This window comes from Symphodus melops (assembly GCF_947650265.1).
Source record: "Symphodus melops genome assembly, chromosome: 15".
In the NCBI taxonomy this organism is placed as follows: domain Eukaryota; kingdom Metazoa; phylum Chordata; class Actinopteri; order Labriformes; family Labridae; genus Symphodus; species Symphodus melops.
In genome coordinates, this window is record NC_136705.1 from 10,561,249 (window position 1) to 10,582,877 (window position 21,629).

The following is a 21,629-nucleotide window of genomic DNA, read 5'->3' on the forward strand; positions in this document are numbered from 1 at the left end:
AGTGTGTTGCGGAGGAACGAACAGTCAACACATCAGATCGGCCATCAAAGACATGAATGTTACAACTGAAATTCAATAAATCTCAAATTTAATTTGACACCTGCAACAAATATTAGAGGTGGGGAAAAAAATCGATTGATGTAAAATTTGAGATTCTTCTCTTCTAAGATCTAAAATCGATTCATAACTGTTAATCAGTCACTGCCTGCTCAGCACTAAGGCTAGCTCGCTGACTCATTATCAATCAATCAATCAATCTTTATTTATATAGCGTCAATTCTTAACAGGCGTTATCTCCAGACACTTTACAAAAGCAGGTAAAGGACCTTACTTATGGCTATTAGAATGCCAAATAGAGCAACAAGACATTCTGCCAGTCTCACAGATGAGTCGAGCAGATCCTGAATTATGCACTTATTTATAAACAGACTTTGAATCCATGGATACAAAATTGTTTTGAAATCGAAAAATCGATTTTGAATCGAATCGTGACCCTAAGAAGCTAAATCCAAAACGAGAGACCCAAAGATTCCCAGCCCTAACATATATCAAACCTCTGCTTTATAAATATCATAAAATAGTTGCTTAATAATCACTATAATCATTGCTTGAACATTTGATATTCAACTTAAAAGTGTAAAAAGGGCTTCGAGTACTCCAGCAGACTAGAAAAAAAACGTTATACAAGGTCAAGTCCAGTTACCATTTACGAAATAAGTTTCCTGTTTTGTTTTGAAACTTTAAGTTGCATTGTCCCTATTAAACATCAAATAAATTCAAATTCAAATGACTGTCTAACTTATCTTGAAGCTCGCCCCTGGGCAGTTGCAGACCAAGAAATTAATCTTTGGCACTACCTCTGTGATGTTTTTTTTACTCCTGAATTGCCAAGTGACTGCAGATGGAAGTTAGCTTCAGGCTAACTCTGGTGCAATGCATCAAATGTGTGTTTATTATTGTACATTTACAGATAAAATAGGTCAAATATGGGGCGCTGGTGGAGCAACGGCAGCGCGCGTGTCCCATGTAGCGAGGCTATGCTCCTCGCGCGGGCGGCCCAGGTTCGCGTCCGGCCCGTGGCTCCTTTCCCGCATGTCTCTCCCCGCTTTCTCCCTGATTTCTGCCTCGATCCACTTTCCTCTCTATCAATAAAGGCAAAAAGGCCAAAAAAATTACGATCCTAGAAACTGTATAAATGCTGTTTAATAGTGCAGACACTAATTATTCAGAGCTGTGATGGAAGGATGCTGTTGGCATCAAAGGGGTATTGGGGGGTGGGGCTAAGTGGGGCATAGAGGCAGCTGTCATTTCCATTAAGCAGCGCGCCCATTGGCGATCCCCCAGTAATTGGTGTTGGGTAAACTCATTTACGACCCAAATGGGTCGAGCAGGGCCAGGACCAATATGCACGGAGGGTGACCTCTGACCTGCTTGGGTTATGGTCACACTAACTATCTGGACCCTATTACTCTCCATTACTCACATTACTCACCCCTCACTAGGCTTTGGCACTGGCAGAGGCAGGACAGGGGACAGTGGTCATACAATGAAAGAATAATTTCCCCCTCGTCTCCCCCAGCTCTCTCACCCCTCTAAAGCGCCAACCAGGCCTGGTCTAGGGTCAGGGCTTGCACTGATATTATAGCTGCTAGGGTCAGAGCCTCTCTCGCCTAATGTGGGGCAGGTGCCCCCCCCCCCAAAAAAACACACACACACACACACACACACACACACACACACACACACACACACACACACACACACACACACACACACACACACACACACACACACACACACACACACACACACACACACACACACACACACACACACACACACACACACACACACACACACACACACACACACACACACACACACACACACACACACACACACACACACACACACACACACACACACACACACACACACACACACACACACACACACACACACACACACACACACACACACACACACACACACACACACACACACACACACACACACACACACACACACACACACACACACACACACACACACACACACACACACACACACACACACACACACACACACACACACACACACACACACACACACACACACACACACACACACACACACACACACACACACACACACACACACACACACACACACACACACACACACAGCCATTTCTGGCCAAACATAGGATCCCTCCTCTGCCCTGACCTGTGCCTCACCTCCCCCTCTCATCATTAGCAACATGCTGGGCCTCCACTGCGGTTTGGGTAACCTCATCAGCCTGCTGTATTATCTAAGGGCCTGTCAGCAGTGTCACACAAACGTACCCCAGTGGGAATTTAGTCACACGCACACAAACACACAGAGACAGACAGACAGACAGACACGCACGCACACACACCCAACCCAGATATGAAAAAAAACACACATCTACACACATTTCTCATGTGTGCAAACACTCACTCATTCATACAGTCTCATTTAAACACTGACACACACAACGTGTCAGAGCCCCTGCTGGGGGTTAGTCCAACAGTACCAACATTGTTAGCTCCAAATCAACACACTGGCAGCACAGGAAACACATCCCCAAGACCATTACCAGCTCACTGCTGCTGTGCAGACTGTCACCATACTCTGACCTCAGACTGAACATCTCAGCAAAATGAATCAGCCTCTTTATTTGTTCTCAGCTTTTTGTGTTTTTAACTTTCATAAAAAAAAAACAAAAAAAAAACAAGTACTTATTCATTGTTATTGATGCATCCTAATCAAAACATTAACCTGGAACCAGTGTTGTTAGTCAAGTCATCAATCTCGAGTTCTCGAGTTGAACATGTCGCACTGCTTGTGTTTGCTGTAGTCCTCCTCTTCATCTTCAGAGTACGAATGCAGTCAATGCATAAGTCCGAATCCAAGTCAGTGTCAGTGTTGGAGTCTCAATCAGATTATTATCTGTGATGTGAAAATGTCTGATTTTTACATCGTGGGCGTTGCAAAAGCCTATCTTGATACTAGTTTGGTCAAAAACCCTGTGCTGTCTGTTAGATGACAATAGTTCTCATCAATGATTATAACTAATATCTTCAAACCATTCTCTTTTGGGTTTGATCAAGTCATCCAAATTATTCAAAAGATATGAACAGTACTTCTCTCTAGGTGTTTTGTGTAAATGGATAAAACTTGTCAGCCAGGCACATTAATGATGTAAAGTAACAGAAGAGGAAGAAGCAGAATACTTAATTAACCCTTTTAAAAATCTGACTACAACAAACTGCAATCTCAAAAATGCTGCATCATCTCAATAACGGCAACCCCAGGCTTTATATACAAAAAACAGAAATCGATGACTAACAGGCTTACTGTGATCTACACAATCAGGTCATCTTTTTCAAATTAGCTTTGACACTGTTAGCCTACGGCAACACCGTCTGCACCAGCAGCATATGGTGTTTTAAGTCAGACAAAATGGTCCGACTGTATCTTGAATTTCCCTCGGGATCAATAAAGTATCTATCTATCTATCTATCTATCTATCTATCTATCTATCTATCTATCTATCTATCTATCTTCAGTGTATTTGGACCAAACGCAGCGCTCTGTAGCAGGTTTGGTTTGAGCAACTTCATAGCTACAGAATAACAAAGGCAACGTTTCTAGTTGTTGTCACCTGTAACCATACGTCACTTGTCCGATAACTGCAGACATGAGCAGTGGAAGCATCATTTGAAACAAAATAACCAAACTCCATGTTGTCCGTGTTATCTGCACTTCATGACGCATGAAAGTCTGTGTAAAACTTGGAAAAACACATTTCAGAGGAAATTGTCTTCCTATTTGTAAAGCAGAGCTCAGTGGCACTGCTTAAATTCTTCCTTCTTCTCACTAGGACTGACAAGGACATTTTCCGGGGTGAGCTTTATGTGTGAACCCAAAAGCGAATGTCTTAATTCCAACTTCACCTAGAATTCTTCCTGCCAGCTCCCTGGTGAATATTCTGCATGAAGTCGGGGTTCACCTCATGTGAGTGGGAGGGGGCTAATGGTGTTGAAATCCTTTGGCTGGTGCATGACCGGTGCGGTCTTTGTAGTATAAAGAAAAAAGGTTCATTATTTTTTCTGTTAGCCAGTATGTTCTTCTCCTCTCCTTTGTTGCCACTATAAATATGTTGAATTACATGAAGCAAAAATAAAGGCAAAAACTGCCATCGTAGCTTTTAACTCTGATGCTTCGTCCACCCTTTTTTTTCTTTTCGTTCTTTTTACAACAGGTCCAACCTCCTGAAACCCCCCCCCCCCCCACCCCTCCAGTCTGACAGAGATAGTTTCCCGCCGAGGTGCGTTTTCAAACTAGCAACTCATAAAGGTTTAATAAGCAGCCTGCCTGAATTTTGTGTGTCCATGTTTGAAAATGTCTCAAGATTAGTAAGAAGTTCATCAACATTTTTCACAAGTATATACACTGATAATAATTGATTCCAAGTAAACAGTTATTTTAAAGCACGTTTATCTGAGTGACCTTTCAGTCATGCATATCATAGCTGTTATCAGTGTTTGCTGTGTAAAGCTCACTCAAATTAAGTGTAAAGTACATCTTAGCTGCTTGCTACTGTGCACTAAATCTAAGATCGACTACAGAGGAGTATATAAAAATAATATTTTCACAACTCAGAATTCTACATTACAAAACCTGAACTACATTAGACCTCAAATAAATAGTTCCAATATGAATTTTCAGTAGTAATGAAATTATTCTCAATACGACTCGCGATACTGAGTTCACGATTCTCAAAATAAATCGTGAGAGAATCGAGAGGTGAATGGAGGTTCTCACCATGGTGTCGATTAAATATTGCATCATGTTGCTCGTGCTATTTATGAAGTTTTCTGTCTTGTTGTAATATTTATATATTTCTTCTCACCTCTTTCATTTTCTTGCCGTCTTAGGACGGCAAAATGCTTCCACTGCCATGATAACGCCTGCTTATTACAACCAACCGCCTCCGCTCTACAGCTGCTGACGCTCACGGTTTTGAATCGATCTTCAACCGCCTCACGATTTAATCTTTACATCCCTGCCTTTGAGTTTATCAAGAGCTACATATAAACTGCAAGTTGAGCCTTTTCTCTTCTGCTACAGTCTCGTTTATAGTCAACCACATCTTATAACACCAGGGAAAATATTCTACAATTTTAGAAAAGAATGTGAAATCAATGGCACTCGAACTGAAACCACTTGTCATTAAATACATCCTAACATTATTTTCTCAATTTCAACATGAACAAATATATAACATGTTGTAACATTGTGATAAATATGGATCATTGATTAAAACTGGCAACCCTAAATCTGACTGACAAACAGCAAATCCTCAGCACTGGCCAAACCTGTCATTTTTCTTCATGCATGACGTGAATCTATTTTAGTTCATTATTTGAATGATTGCATTTTAGTATATAGAATAACTCAACATTATTTGTTATCCCAATAAGAGATCCATCAAAAGAAGAACAAGTATTGATCTATTTGATGAAGTCTTTATCCTCTTTGACTCAGTTTGAGTTTGTGCTTGCTTGTCAAATCACTTTTAATGACAAATATGATGTAATATATCAATACAACAAAAAGAGAAATGTAAAATAAAACATAAACATCTTAAAATCAAAAAGGTTGGGATTTCAGTGGCTGCGATGACACCCTGACTGACAAATGATTTAAATTCTTGCCCTTCATAAAGGCTCTCTTGACTGCTGTTGGAATAAGGGAATTCCAAACAAGTCTTCAATTACGAGCACATAATACAAACAACAACAACAACAAAAAAGTCAGTATTTATCTCAGCCTCTGGCCCGAGGACCAATTACACATGAATGCAACAGAACAGCCCACATCCCCACTCTGGGAATGTGGAGGCATTTGGCTCTGGACTCCAGGGGCGGTTTAGCTTTGCCCAGTCACCCCCTGCGTGCACACACACACACACACACACACACATACACACACCCAACTCCCGTCAGAAAGAGGGTTGTTAATTTGTTGCGCTTGACCCCGGGCTTTGTGTCTGACGTGTATCTAGTTTGTAAAAAGTGCTTTTATCTGCTTTCTAAATATGTCTGAGCTCAGAGGGTTATGATGCTTTTATACCGGTCAGAGAGGGAGACAATGGCCAAAGGGTGCAAGTGCTGACCCCTGCTGACACACACACACACACACACACACACACACACACACACACACACACACACACACACACACACACACACACACACACACACACACACACACACACACACACACACACACACACACACACACACACACACACACACACACACACACACACACACACACACACACACACACACACTTTAATACCAGTCTCCTTTGCCATGCTCCCTCCAGCTCTTTTTACACATCAAATTAACGGATCGGCATGGGAAACGTATGCATGCATGTAAACATGCACTTTCTATCTGTTGCAGATCCACACTGCTATGCATGGACACACAAACACATACACCCACATACACCCAGACCCTGTTGTCCCTTAACCCACCCCCCTGTGGTCCTTTTGGCTTCTGTTTGTGTCTCCTGTGTGTAGGGTCACAGGGACATTCCTCGGCTGGCCCCTCAGCTCTGTTCAACCGAATGGAACAGACCGGGACCCAACGCAACCGTCCACACTGGTCACACACACCAGACACAACAACATGCTACACCAGCTAGCTGACTCTAGAATCACATTTGATCTCAATTTTACCTTGGTTATAATAACAGAGCCCCCCTCTCCCCCCTCCAAGTCCGGTTAGCTGCTGTGAAAATGCCTTCAATCTGTTCACGCTAGAATATATCACTTTTAGTGACAAGCAGCCAATGTTGCCTTAATAACATCAACAGGATAATTGAATTTACGCTAAACACAATGTGACTGGAGTGGCTATAGTAAGCGAGTCAGTGATCCAACCCAGTATTGCCAGTTTAACAGGGATATCATTTCCACAGTTTGCAAATTTGCCTAATAAATGAAAAGGCATTTTTTGTTTTCTAAGATCTCTCTGTTTGTCAAAAGGTCCTTTCAATGGCAAGTCTAAATGTGAAAAAAGATGAGCCTCATGTCATAGAGAGAAGTTCTTTATAAAGTTGAATTTATTTACATGAAGGGATTTCTTTGCTCATGCTGAACCATGTTTTATACCCGTTATTAAAGACGAGACAGATGTATAAAAGGACGCAGCCTGAATTTAAATTTTTACCAGAGTTATTAAGGTAATCAAGTTTGAATTAGTGAATCATATTTTTTTTTCTGGTGAGAAAAAGAGCTTTGGCATCCACTTCTATGATTCTTGTACATGGAAGGAGCTGAAAAATGTGAACATTCTATAAGAATATATTCACTTTTCGTTTGTGTTTACACATTCACACTTCTCTTCTTAAAAATCTTAAGTCATGATTTGGATGAGGATACCTTTTTTGAGGACACTGAGCTCTATCCCAAAGATAAGAGTTCAGTGTTGCACTGCAGAGCTACATCGAGTCAATCATCGATGGATGTTTTGGAAAGACAGGCTTTGTCAAAACCAAAGAGCATTTGGAGTAAATCGGAAAACAGATTTTTAATGTCAGAACTTGTTAAGGTCACAGCCCTCAATGATTTGCTGATATTTCTGATGCGAGCCAGTGAAAGGAGTTCTCTCTGACAATTGTTTGTATTGTCGGGGTCAGCACGGAGCGCGACTGACAGGTTTTAAATTGGGATCCACTAGAGGCAGAGCTTCAGTGATCACAGAGCTTTCTCCTGCTCGAAATGTGGTGGGAGTGACGCTCATTAGGATAATGTGCTGTATGACTAACGCGGCTGCCAGTACACATCACATATCTCCATGCTGTTAAGGCTCCACAACGCCTGCACTAATGCACATGGAGAACTTTGCTTACGTTTAATTTAGTCAATTATCATCATTTATGTGTGTGTGTGTATATAGTCACACACTAAAATTAAAATTGATAGTTATCAAGGCTTGACACACAAGATGCAATATGTCAGCCCACATTTTAAAAACTCTCAGTCTCACTCTTTTTTGCCCCACACAACACCATTTTGTATTTTATTTTAAGACAATACATTCAGACACATCATTCAAATCTGTTCGTCTGGGAGTTTTCATTTCTAAACACGCTGCAAAAACACAACACTCTTTTAGCAATCATTCAACCTCATACACATGTCCAGACACCTGTAGGGTTTTTATACTTAGAATATACGATTAGAGAAGTAGAGATGTTAAAATAGATTGAGCACAGACGGGTTCAGTTGGCAGCCAAACTATCTTTCTATTTGATGAGTGTGTAAAGTTTTGAAGTCGAACGATCATATTTGAAGATACTAGCAAAAGATTTAAGATAAGGTTCGGTATTTTGTGTAGATGATTAAGATTTGTGGTTATGGTTAAGGTTACAATAGTGAAAACATTGAAAATGACAACGACCGAAGCAGTTTTTCCTGAAGTGCTACTATTGAATATGACGTCTTCCTGCAGAGACTTAATCATTTCCAAGTGTAAAGCAAGCTTAGGTAATTTAACAGACGTATTTTAGCAATCGCTCTATACAATAGATTTCTTCTTATTATAGTAAGCAGAAATTAAGAAGCTGAAAAGTATTCAAAAGAAAAGAAATAAATCTTTCATATGATATTCTGTATATTAGTTTTGAATATTTGGAGACTTACTTGGATAGATGTTTGTCTGCATTTATGTTCATATCATGTAAGAAAGTATCTCTGCCTCTTCGCTTGTAAACCCAGGACCTGGGAACACCTGTATGAGGCCAGCGTGTAATGAGAGGTTTTTAGGTTGTGTGTGTGAGCTTGTGCTGGAAGTTTGTCTCAGTGCATGTTTATGTGTGTAGTAAGTGTGGGGCATCTGCAAGGTGTGTCTTTAAGAGAATGTTTGCCTGGAATACGTGTCCTACATGAAGCTATCTGTGTGCGAGGAATGTAAGGTGTGTGTGTGTGTGTGTGTGTGTATATATATGAGTGTGTATGTGTGAGTGTGTGTGTAATGAGGGGGTTCAGAGGGAGCTGTGATTATTCTCGCCTCCTGCGGTGTGGGTCCTCTGGCTCTGTGGGCCCCAGGGAAAGCGCCCTGTATTTAGCGTGTGGGAACGCACATTCTGCCCCCTTATCGCTGCATTGTTGCAGCCTCGATCTTTTCTTCTCTTTTTTTAACTAATTGAATTCTTGACTCCTGAGCCACAGGGACGGCTTGGGAGAGACCAAAGAGAAAGACATGAATTTCAGGCTTTTTCTTGCGGTTGAGTGGGGCAGAGCAGTGGGGGTGAAATTGGAGTGTGTGAGGTTGGGTGGTGGTGGAGGTGGTGGAGGGGGTGCAGAGGGAGAGGGCCGGCTTTGGCTGGCTGGGTGGCTGCTGCGGCGTCACCCTGTACTTTGATACTGGAGGTCAAAGGTCGTCCTCCCCCATGGATGGTGAGAAAGTGGCGAATTGGGGACGGTTTATCCAACAATCATTTTCTCCTTTTGGAAATTTTCAAAAGCGCTTTTGGCCCCTGCAACATCTTTGTAGTTGTGGTTGAGGAATTCTAGACAAAACAATTCTAACCCCCTCCCTGTTCTCACCTCTCTTCAGGGTAGCTTCTCCCTTCACTGGCTTCTGCCCAGCCCCCCTTCTATACACTAGTGGTCAGTGTAGCGTACACCCCATGCCACACCCCACCCCAGCTACACGTCAGGGTACCCACCTAGTCTGGAAGGAAATTGGTACAGGGCAATGTGCAGAAATGTCTGGCACTATGCCCCTTTGCAAAATGACCATCAAAGTAAAAAAAATACAGTTAATCATGCGCTTTTATTGTGAAAAGGGTTGACATGTTTCTTTACTTAAAGGATATACTGTATATATAAATGCATCGATTAACATAAATATATATATTTGTGTGTGTGTGTGTGTGTGTGTGTGTGTGTGTGTGTGTGTGTGTGTGTGTGTGTGTGTGTGTGTGGACTGATACGCATGCATTGATAAGATTAAAATAAAGGATATTCAAATTATTTTATATTAGTCCTAAAGGTGTCGTCTCTTCAAACCATATGTACATTTAAGCTTTTGACCATATATGCTTTTATATGTTTTTCAAAATGAACTATAACCGGCTTTGCTAATAATATTTGTCTTAGAAAATAGGCTACCCAGGGAATGGATATGAGAGTTTGAAATAAGAAAATGCCCAAAACAAAAAACAAAAACCCACAAAAAAATGATTGTGAGAAAACTAAACTCAAGCACCTTTTATTTGAAAGTGCTTCTGAAGCTGTACAACACCAGCCAGACTCTTCGGTCTTCTGATCATAGTCGGCTTGCCGTTCCTCGAGCGAGACTCAAAACGTAAGAAGCATGTGCATTCCTGGCTGTAGCTCCTTAACTCTGGAACGGTTTCCCACTGGAGAACTTTGGCAACTTGACATGTAAAAAGCTGTTAAAGACACATTTGTTAAGACATGCCTTTTGTTTAAACGGTCAATGTCTGCTTTGATGTAGATGTCTTTTTATATTCCAGTATGTCTTTGTTGTCCTTTTCTTAAGCTTTTATTTTTAAGCACTTTGTGACCTCTGTTCTTGAAAGGTGCTACATAAAAAAAAACCCAACGTACTTATCACTTACTAATGAGTGGTCTCTCAATCAAATCCATACCTCATGTCCAAAGAGATAACTTTGAACTGGACAAGCACGGCCTTGTCCAAGAAACCCTATCAGCCGTGACTGAGTGTGAGAGCTGACCCGCTGCTACACATTTAGAGCTGCCCAGCCCACACTTTAACCTGTTGGGTCTTGTTTAAATGAGGACAGTGTCTGCAGGAAACACCTCAGTGTACTATCAGCTAACCACCTGCCCCACTTCCTACTGCCTGGACCTGCAGTAACGAGATTTACAACAGTGGAAGAAAAAAAAGACACAAGAGAGACTTTCTGTTGGCTTTTCCAATCTTTGCAATTCACTTCACAAATGAAAGTAAAGTATAACAGCACATTTAAACGCAGCTTGAGCTGACCAAGTGTTATACCATGCTCTAATGTCTTTGGTGATGTAAACAGCTCTGTGCGCTGACCCAATATCTTGCCCAACAACAAAGTGAAGCCAAATCAGTGACAACACTTTTTTAAATCCATTCTTAAAAAGTTTTAATCAATTTGTTGTAACAGCCCAAGGCAGAACATCAGGCTCAGGGTGCACATACACGAGGCAATCTTGTTTTAGTGCAAGTGCTCTGATTCGTAGCACGGTAAACGCTTGGAAGAGGTGTGCACTAGGGCTGGTTAGAAAAAAAATCTATGCATTTTAATTACTATTTTACCAATTCAATATCTATTCAAGGAAATCCTGAGGTCCTTTTTTTCCGTTGTAATGTCGCCTCTCTCCACCGGGGGCACTGTGGGTGATGTGTATTTCGGCCAGGCACAATAGCGCACTTCCGATAAGATTGTTTTTGTCCATGCCATTACAGTTCTGTTATGTTTATTACGATTTGCTGCAAATTCAGCTCAGGCACAAATGTGCACTTTAGACCATTCTGTACTTTAATGTAATTTCTTTGTTCGCAAAAGAATAATGCTACGATAAAATACATTTTTGAGTCAGTTTGTTCTAAACCTATACAAAGAATGCACACATAACACATATCAGAAGGTAGTGTGATGATTCATCAGGGTACTCCCCAAGGCTGTGTGCTCAGCCCCCTGCCGTTCACACTGCCCATCCATTACTGTTCTGTGACGTCCAACCTCATTAAAGCAACAATATGTTAATTTCACACCTTTAAACAGTAGTTTCAAAGGTTGATTTAATAGCACAACAATGTCCAACAGGGAAATGACACCACTTCCATTGAATACACATCCAAGTACTCCGTACTGAGAGGAAGTGGAGCAACTGCTGAGATGGTGCAGTCTCAACAACCGATCTCTCAATGTGGTCAAAGAAAAAGGGATGGTTGATGCCAGAGGACCATCCTCCACGGTTCCTCAGCAGCTCCACCCCAGAGAAGGTGAGGACTATGGTTTTTGTAGCGTACCTCTCTGACGACATCACCTTGTGTCTCAACAACACCTCTGCACCTCTACACTTTCTGCAGAAAATTAAAAGACTAACCCTCCATCCTCACCACTTTCTCCAACAGCACAGTGGAGATCCTTGTTTGGGAATCACAGATTGTCAGAATGCTAGACCCTGCAACCCATATTAAGGGTAGCTGGGAGCATCATAGGGTCTTCCTCCCCTCCACACAGGACCTTGTAAGCGGAAGAATGACAATGAAGTTGACTGGATTTCCTTTCTAATAAGCTGGGAAACATTTTTTTTCCCTCATTCTGTTTATTTGGGGGGAGAAAAGGTAATACGAGCAGGCTGAATCTTAATGTTTAGCAAAAACTGCAGATAATTATTATTATTATTATCATCATTATAATTATTGGTCTTTCAATCTAAAATAAAAAGTATAAATAAACACTTTTTAAAAATGGGAAAAAAAAATCCTCAGATTTCTTTTTTGTAAAGAGAACACATTCACAGTATCCACACAGACAATATAGGACATAAGAAATGGATAACAACGTGAGAAAAAATACATATTTGACTTTGTTATACGGACAACCTCCTGTAGTGCCTTATTTCCTTCAGTCCTTCCAAAGACAGCTCTGTCAGTGGACAAGGACCGAAGCATACAATGGTGGAAAAAGGAATGAGTGAGAAGAGCAATCTAGAAGCAAAACAAAAAAAGCTAAGGTTCATGGCCACTGAAGGGATCAATATCTTTTCCAAAGTGGGAGTGAATGTGGCAGTCCTGAACTGGCCTTGGCATTTTAACAGCTGCCATAATAATCCTCAGAAGCAGACCCTGAGAGTATAACCAGTTAAACAACAGAAAGACAGGGATGGAAACAGAGGTGGGATGGTTCGTGTATGCATGTGCTACCTGGAGTTGGGTTACATCAATAGATTTTCAGTTGAACAAAAATGAGTTACCATCAGATGAATCGACATTTTTGTTTTATGTAACCAGTAATATTTAACACACATTGCTTGACGTCTAATGCACTCAGTATATGAACTATACAAACAGGAGTGATTCAAGGTTTGATGAGAGACTAGAGTGACTTTTTTAGAAGTGATGATGCACATTGATGTTGAGAATCAGAGAAACTATCTATGCTAGAATGTTTTAATGTGTGGGCTATCATATAACAAATAAACTTTAAAAACTAAAGGGGTACAGCTCTCTCTGTGAAACAGTGGCAATAACCTGGAGAAAATCAATTCAGATCTCAGCTGATGTGGACAATTCATTACAGAAAGACAACAAATTGGGATTCAGAGTTTTTAAGATTGTGGGTGTTTACCTGGCAGGGAACCATCCACCAAACCTTGCTTTATGCTAAATGTAGGAATATGTGTGTTTTGGAGGTTAGTGTGGGTAAAAAAATGGGACATGCTCTTCTACTTCATAGCATTTAAGAACTGTCTTACACAAGGCGCAAGTCACAGAGTATATGTGCCACATCATGTACACTGTGATATCCGTGCTCAACACTCACTTGTTATCTATGTGTTTTTATAATGCAGAGAAGTACTGGACAGTATTCTTTGCGTTCTCAGGAACTTTTTATGCTCTCTGTCCCAAACGCTCAGACTGAAATTGGGAAAAGGACCTTTGGGTATTCTGCACCTTCGGCCTGGAATCTGTTGCAGAATGACTTAAAGCTCAAGGAGCTGGTGTCCTTAAGTGTTTTTAAATCTAAAATGAAAGACATGGAAGCGGACTCTATACGTTGTCATTGTTTTAGCCCGGCTGTCTGAACACCTGAAAACTTTTTGATTCTTAGATGGCACTATTTGAATCCATGATGCTATGCTTTTGTGAACTGTACTTTATCTCTTTGTGTCTCTGTCTGTAACTCTGTGGGTTTCTTTTTTTGCTGCTGCCTGTCTTGGCCAGGTCTCCCTTGGAAAAGAGGTTTTTAATCTCAATGGGACCAACCTGGTTAAATAAAGGTTAAATAAAATTAAAAAAAACTTCTTTAAACATGCAAATCTACAATACTAATGTTTTACGTGCACTACCAAGGTCTCACAATGAGATCATACGTAGCAAGGCCCCTTTCTATGAAGGGAATCTGGGATGAATCTCTTATTGGTTTGAACTCTTTAACTCTCTCTCTTTCTGCAGGACACTGCTCAAGGTGCAGGACATTTGCCATTTACATTTTTTTTCTGGCGCACTGCACAGCTCAGGGACTGTGTAGTTTAAGTATCTAATGAATGTGTGCCCTTGTTTAGGTTGAGTCAGGCTTATCAGTGAGGAATTGTTATCAAAAAGCGTTAAGAACTGACCAATCATACTATAATAATAAAAATTAAAGCTGCTTTGTGTAGAATTAGTAGAGACGTGCAAATGTAGCCGCTTTGGTTGACTGTTGTGAATGTAATATATGTTCTTATTTTGGGAGACAAGGGGAAATTTCCAACTCTAGTGGACAATAATGATTTATTTTATTGTACTCTAAATGTGAAAGTTGTAGAAGTGTACAGATTCTGAGGTATATATTCATAACTTTATAAACAAACTGTCCTCAGAGGACAATTTGGTCCCTGGAGCTAAAAAGCTACCAGGAGAGTTCTAGTTTCACTGCTGCAAGCACCCACAACACAACGCACATTTTATCTTCTAACACTTCCAGGGACTGAATTTTCCTCTGGGGACAGTTTGTGTTACAAGTTATGAACCTTTACCACATAATCTGTACACGTCTTCAACATTTACATTTCACTCACCAAAACTACATAATGCACCTTTAAAAAAAAAGCGACTTTCAGATCATAACAGAGTGCCAAAACGCATTGGTGGAAGTCTACCCCCTTGTTTCTTATAGGCTTGATCCCTTTGGCAGGACAGCTGTTTGATCTACTCTGCTTTGCTTTTTTCATATTCTTTTAAACTTCAAACTTGAAGATTTAGGCTTTTACAACTGCTTTTAAAAAAAAGTCTTTTGTCCGTCAAGGAACGATCCTGGGAAGTGATTTATTTGGTGTGCTGGACAGAAGAGGGTTTAATAGGTTTATCAGTGAGTTGACACCTGGTTTTAAGAAGAGTTTTAATTAACCAGGCCGTTGGTCAGTGAGAGGTAGGGAGCAGGTTTCCATTATGAGGGGGCTGCGTGCTGAAGCATGGTCTGCCATTTCAGCCAGCAAATTGGAGAATTAATGATGTGGATAATCTGCCTGTTCCTCTTAGATCTGAGAGACGCTCCCAGGCCTGGATCAGACAGACAAGGCCACCATGCGTGTATGTTGATAAACTGGATTTCTTATTTCACATTTTGTCTGCGCCTAAATTATTTACAGGGAGACAAGATCTATGGAGGCAAGGGATTAGGTTAAGATTTAAATGAGATTTAAGACTAAACATGATCTCAATATCAGGTGTTAAGAATATAATTTTATTTTGTTTTTTAAGATCTCAAAAACAGAAACAACATTTTTCCAAGTTGGATGACCACATGATGTCCCAGTACAGGAAGTTGTGTGACTTATGGGTAGTGCAGTTTGTGTGCCCTACAGATGAACACTTGCTTGCCCAATAAATGAGATTTGTACGATAAACAAATGAACTCATTTCTACAGCACAACAGTCTCTTCTGGGAGAAAGTCAATATTTCAACAAGAGATGTTTGTTATTAGACTATGTCCATCTCTATCTTACCTTAACTCTTACACAAACTCTAGAGATGTCTTGGAAAACAAACTTAATCGTAGAGCTACAACTACTAATATTTGCCTTACATCTATTACCATTAATAGAAATATTGAAGTGAAATGTAGAACTGCTAAACTTTAGCCTCTATAATTAATGGTAGATGTAATAATTGTAAAGCGCTTTTCTAGTCTTGTGACTACTCAAAGTGCTTTTTACACCGCATGTCACACCTACACATTCACACCAATTCACCCACTGATGGCAGAGGTGTCTATGTAAAGTGTCCATCAGAAGAAGCCAATCACATTCATATATGTTCAAAGGCTACGGACAAAGCAGCAGGAGCAATCTGGATTAAGTATCTTTCCCAAGGACACATTGGACATGTTGCTGCAGGAGCTAATTCTAAGGGTGGGCGATTTGAACCAAAACTCATATCTCGATATTTTCTCCGCCAAATGGCGATACTCGATATCAATATGTCTTATACAAACAGTCAGTTGCACAAGTTCAACTGACAAGGTAGCTATAAACCTATCTCATTTACTGTTGTTTCTCTGTTTGTCCTCATCCTTCTTCCTTCATCTCCCTTTATCCTACTTTCCAAGCCCCACACAACTCAAGGTTTCTGCCTGTTAAAACAAGTTTTTTCCTTGCCACTGTCACTTTGCAAAATGTTGCTTAGCACTCATGGTGGATTACGTTGGGTCTTTGTAGAAAATATTAACAGAGAGTACAAATGTTTTACCTGCTTTTTGTAAAGTGTCTTGAGGTAACATTTGTTATGAATTAGTGCAATAGAAAATACATAAAGATTGAGCATACGACAGATTCAATACACAAGCTTCAATAAGGCTTTATAATTACTATCCAGACACAGTCATAAAAACGCTTCCAGCTTTCATTTCATTTGGTCAATATGAATTAATTAGAGTGACTTATTACAAGCATGCAAACAGCCACAGACACCAGCTCTTCTTCCAGGGCATCGATTCATTCATTTACGTATGTAATTATTAGTTAAATAAAACAAGAAAAGAAATCCTTCCTTATTGACCTTCTGTACTACAAGTTCTTGACAGAATATTCACGAGAATCATAAAAGAAATGCCCCTGCAAACATGATGTTTTTCAAACCGTTCATACTCCTTTACCACTGCCACAGCCATTTTTTTGCCAAGAGAAATCTTATTTTGCTGACAAATCCCAATCAAGTGAGTCCACCTCTGTTAAATCCGTCCCATTAGCTGAAGTCTAAAAAGTGACACTGAGAATAAGCTTACCTCAGTGTTGGACTTATAGCAACAGACCACACTCTGTCATACATTGGAATTGTGTGTCTGGTGTAGCTGGAAGTCGAAGTCAAAGTCCAAATCTAAAAAAAAATAAAAATAAAAAAATAAAAAAGACATCAGTCAGAATCTGTGTGCATTACTTGACATGCTATGAGATGAATTGTATTTTTTTTCTGACCCGAGCTGTACGGTCTCTGGACCCACTGATGATGAGTCCATCTTTAGAGTCCAGACAGTTGACTTCTTGATTATGGCCAGATAACTCCATCGACATGTCACTCTTCCTGCTGTGGACCAGGATTTTGCCATCACTGAAAAACACAAAGAGAACTTTTTTTTATGAAAACCCATTTATCTCAGCAGGCAGAAATAGAAAGGAGTACTTTAGCCATTATTAAATAAAAAATATTATTTGTCCTCCTCCAGTATGGGTAGAACCTTCTGTCTTGTTATGATACTATTTTAAAGCCAGTTCTTCTTAAGCAATTTCATGCACAGTGGGGAAACTAAATGCTGAGTTAGCGATATCAAACGCTTCCATCATGGAAGTGGGATTTGTTATTACAAAATAGAGCCAACCAAGTCTGTGCTACCTTCCACCACTTATCAGGTGTGAGTCTGTCAGAACAAAGCGACAGACATCACCCTTGTGACCCGAGTAGACTTCATATGGACTGCGATGGAGCCTCCCTGTGACTTGGTGCTGATGGTATGCTCCAATATCAGCGGCTTGAGACAGAAAAAGGGTATCCCTATCCAGCTGCAACCATGGTAAGAGTCTGAAAAGCAGATGCATAGTAATATATAAATGTGTGATAAAAATGAAATTCTCATGCACACAACACAGAACTCAAGATAGAGGTAAAACAATTGTCGTTGTTAAAGGAAAATGATGAATATTTGAAACAGCATGTTCACTCTGAATTCTCAGTTTAAATAAATACATGTGAAGATCTAAACAGTGTATGACTAATCACTCTCTCTTACTTAGTTTTCCATTTGAGAGGAATAGTCTTCTTGCACACACCGTGACACCAGTTTTGAGCAACCTTCACTCGCTCCTTCAGTGGGATGTGAGGATATCTGCAACGACAGTTTAACTTGCTTACATCACTGTAGACATCAAAAGGCTAAACAACCCCCCCAAAAAACAAGAATATACATTGTGTTATTTTACAGCCCTTTTTCACAATTACAGAAAAAAAACACATTTTCTCATTTCCCTCTAGTGGCATCTCTCTGTGCAGAAATTTCTGATTTGATTTGTCTAGGTTCACGTATACATCTGAAAGATGCGTGCCCCACTTCAATGCAATGGCTGAGCAGTTGTGCTGACGTAAACACATTTCAAGGAAATAGCCACAACAATAACGTTTGAGTTCTGTAGATATTATCCTGAGCATGTTGGACAATGGGCCTTATAATAATTATGATAATAATAAAAATATTAACACACAGTGTACACAGTTTTAAAATCAAAAGGAGTCTTAGTATTGCTTGTGGAGTGTTACAAGCCCAACACAACAAATAAGACAATTAGCATCAGTGAGATCAGTCGAAATGTCTTCAAGGGTATCTCTCCTTCTTTTCATGTTCACAAAACATTTGCTCAAATGTGATTGCAAAACATAAATGCAATATGATACTTGATGATGGTGCGTAATTTTTTTTTTTTTTTCTAATAAAAAATGATATTTAGCATATTCATCAGATAAATAAAAACCCGAGTTTGATGCTTGATATTTCCTTATTTTGGTCCTGCTTATCTAGAGAGATAACAATCCTGGTAATGGAGAAAATGTGATCAATATACAGAACTCGGTCTGACAAAAGTTATAGAAATCTCAAAAACGGCACATGTAAACACTGACAGAGGGAGGAGTGGGGGCATAGGGCCACCTGGGTTAAGGTTATCTAGGGGGCGTGGCTTAAAAAGTGTATAAAATGACCTTTAACTCAGACGGTATTCATAACAGGCGGCCGACAAGGATTAAATGTCGGAAATACAAATGGAATGTAGTAGGCTACCTACTGTCCTTAAATGTAGAATAGACCTGCTGGAGGCTACAACATATTCAGACTACCTGCAGTCAAAATTCAGGGACTAAGTCGCCCACTGAGGACTTTTAGCTTCCATTAGGCTACAGGTAAAACACAAGTGCTACTTCAGTTGCAAGAACCCATTTTTAGCCGAACTTTGAGCCTGTACATACACAGCTGTTGCAATATGCCAGTACAATAATAAAGTTTATGCTAGCGCTAAGTAGTTCAACGTGCTTACATGTCCGTCCCATTTCGAGTAATCCCAGTGTTTAAAAACTCTTTGGCGATCTTCCTCCACACAACGTCCCGGTTAACAAAGTAGTAAATCCTTTTACAAACTTGAGAGAGGCGACATAAAGATGTGTAGTCCAAACAAGACAAGATATGATAGAGAACATCTTCTGGTAGCTGGGATAAAAGCATGGTGAGCCTTCTGACAGTGCTGCTATTCCCTCCTCGTGTAGCCTATATCCGGATCCTGGTGGTAGGTTAGCCCGCACAGACGAATAGTCTTTATAAAAATGTGTCAAAGAAAGTAAACAATATTCCATTTTTCAGAGGAGAATTAAACAGAGTAAACAGGAAGCCATTCCAGCAAAGAAGCCACAGGATAACGATGACGACGTTACGTAAGTGGACGTGATGACGTAAGATTTTGCTTGCCTTGTTTGCGCCTTCCAATTCATTAGAGATAAAAATGTTTTCACATAGGTCATGCTTAATGATAGGAGACTGTGCACTTTTTTATCAGCTCAACTCCCTTTTAAGCTTTTGTTTATAGGCTATATATATCTAAAAAATTGCTTTGCCTTAAAGTGCACACAGCTAAAAAGAAAAAACAACAGAAGAAGAATATAAAAAAGTAACTCTAATTAAGGTAAGATGGGCTATGTATGGTAGGAGTTATTTACGGGTAGCAGCATAGGAAATTATTAATCGATATTGCAGAAATATAGATTAAATATATGCACATCGTGAAATGGAAATATTGCAAGTAATATTGTAGTAATAAAGTAAACTATAGGAGAAATATAAAATAAAAAATATTGCACCACATGATGTAAACTAGCAGAAAGTGTATATATATATATATATATATATATATATATATATATATATATATATATTTGATGGATGAGGAGTTCAACTGGCAATTGTTTTGCTTTTAAAGTGTCTTTTCTAAAAATTGCTTTTCATGACACTTCATTTCATTATTAACAAAATTAAAGAAAATCTCTCTCCACGGAATATGTGACATCATTGCTTTCACTTCTAAACTAACTATTGGCCCTTTTAACACATTACACACTTTTTTAACATTCTTTGGCCATTATTGGCACCTACAGTACAGTAGATTATAAATTTCCTACTGATGACTGTGATTTTCCCAACAAAGTGACTACAGCGACTGCTGTACCTCGAAACATTACATTGATCCAGAGTTTAAAATAGATTTTTGCTTAGACTCTTACTTTCCATTGCTTTCCATAACTCTTTTTCAAATGACACTTTTAGCCCTCATGTATTACAGTGATCTGTATCAAACTTGTCAACATGCCTTCAAGGGACTGTGACTCCACTTAAACTACAATTTCAGCTTTGCTCTTGTCTACTTAAAACCTGAAAAAGCAAATTCTTTAAACAGAGTGATTGCATCAAAATTGTTGCAATTTAATTGTACTGATCATAGATCTCACTCACTTGATATAGAGCAAAAGTGATCATAAAGAGATAAGTGTTTTTCAGTGGTTGCATTATTGGACACAACTTGTTTTGAATGTTTACTTTTCATTATGTTCCTATTATTAATAGTTTAATACAAGTGTCTTTGATGCCACAGCTATCTCCTAACCTCATACTGTGTCACAATCAAATGACTATAAAAGTTGATTGACCTCATGACAATTTTTTGAGGTGCTTAACCGTTTAGCATCAGTAGCAACAATTTGTGTTCATTCACATCATGAGGGTCCCCAAGCCTTCAGTTACGATTGGCATCCCTGCAGCTCTTTGATCAGCTGAGCACAGCCGCACATAATTGAAATATGCAGATCGTTTCTCTTTCTTTCTTTTTTAAAACGACATGTCCTCTTGTTGAAAGCTTTGCTCTCTAAAGGGCCATGTCCCAAACACTGGGCCGTCGAAAAAAATCATTTATGGTTGGCTTTCCAGCTGAACTGTCATGGCTAAAAGGAAATGAAGAGGTTGGGAGGAGGGATGCGGGGAGTGGAGGGGACATTTGGGGGTTGTGATGGGGGTGCTTCAAGGGGGCTATGGAAGGGTGGGGTGGGCTGGGGGGTCTTCCCTTTTGATCTTTTTAGGGCAGCAAAGAGGGAGGGGGCTCTGCCTGAGCTGGCAAACACATTTAGCTGGTAATTGTTCAGATCAGACTGACAATCAGTCTTGGAAATGCATGGACAAACAAAAGTTTACAGCTCCAATTGGAAAAGTCAACAGGTCTCACATAAGGCCCGTACATAAACAATGAAACTGTCGAGCTGGAGCTTCACTT

At 39.9% G+C, this 21,629-nt stretch overlaps 1 protein-coding gene across 1 annotated transcript in view; it reads right to left on the reverse strand.

Moving 5' to 3' along the window:
• Window positions 1-19,778, reverse strand: part of fbxw4 (F-box and WD repeat domain containing 4) — a 32,625-nt gene extending 12,847 nt beyond the window's left edge. Inside the window, exons 1-5 of the mRNA XM_079363518.1 lie at window positions 19,356-19,778; window positions 18,062-18,157; window positions 17,668-17,853; window positions 17,253-17,385; window positions 17,063-17,154 (exon numbers count right to left, since the gene is read on the reverse strand). Coding sequence (XP_079219644.1) covers window positions 17,063-17,154; window positions 17,253-17,385; window positions 17,668-17,853; window positions 18,062-18,157; window positions 19,356-19,540 — 692 coding nt within the window. The 5' untranslated portion in view covers window positions 19,541-19,778. The remainder of the gene's footprint in view (window positions 1-17,062; window positions 17,155-17,252; window positions 17,386-17,667; window positions 17,854-18,061; window positions 18,158-19,355) is intronic.
• Between the last annotated feature and the right edge of the window lie 1,851 nt (window positions 19,779-21,629).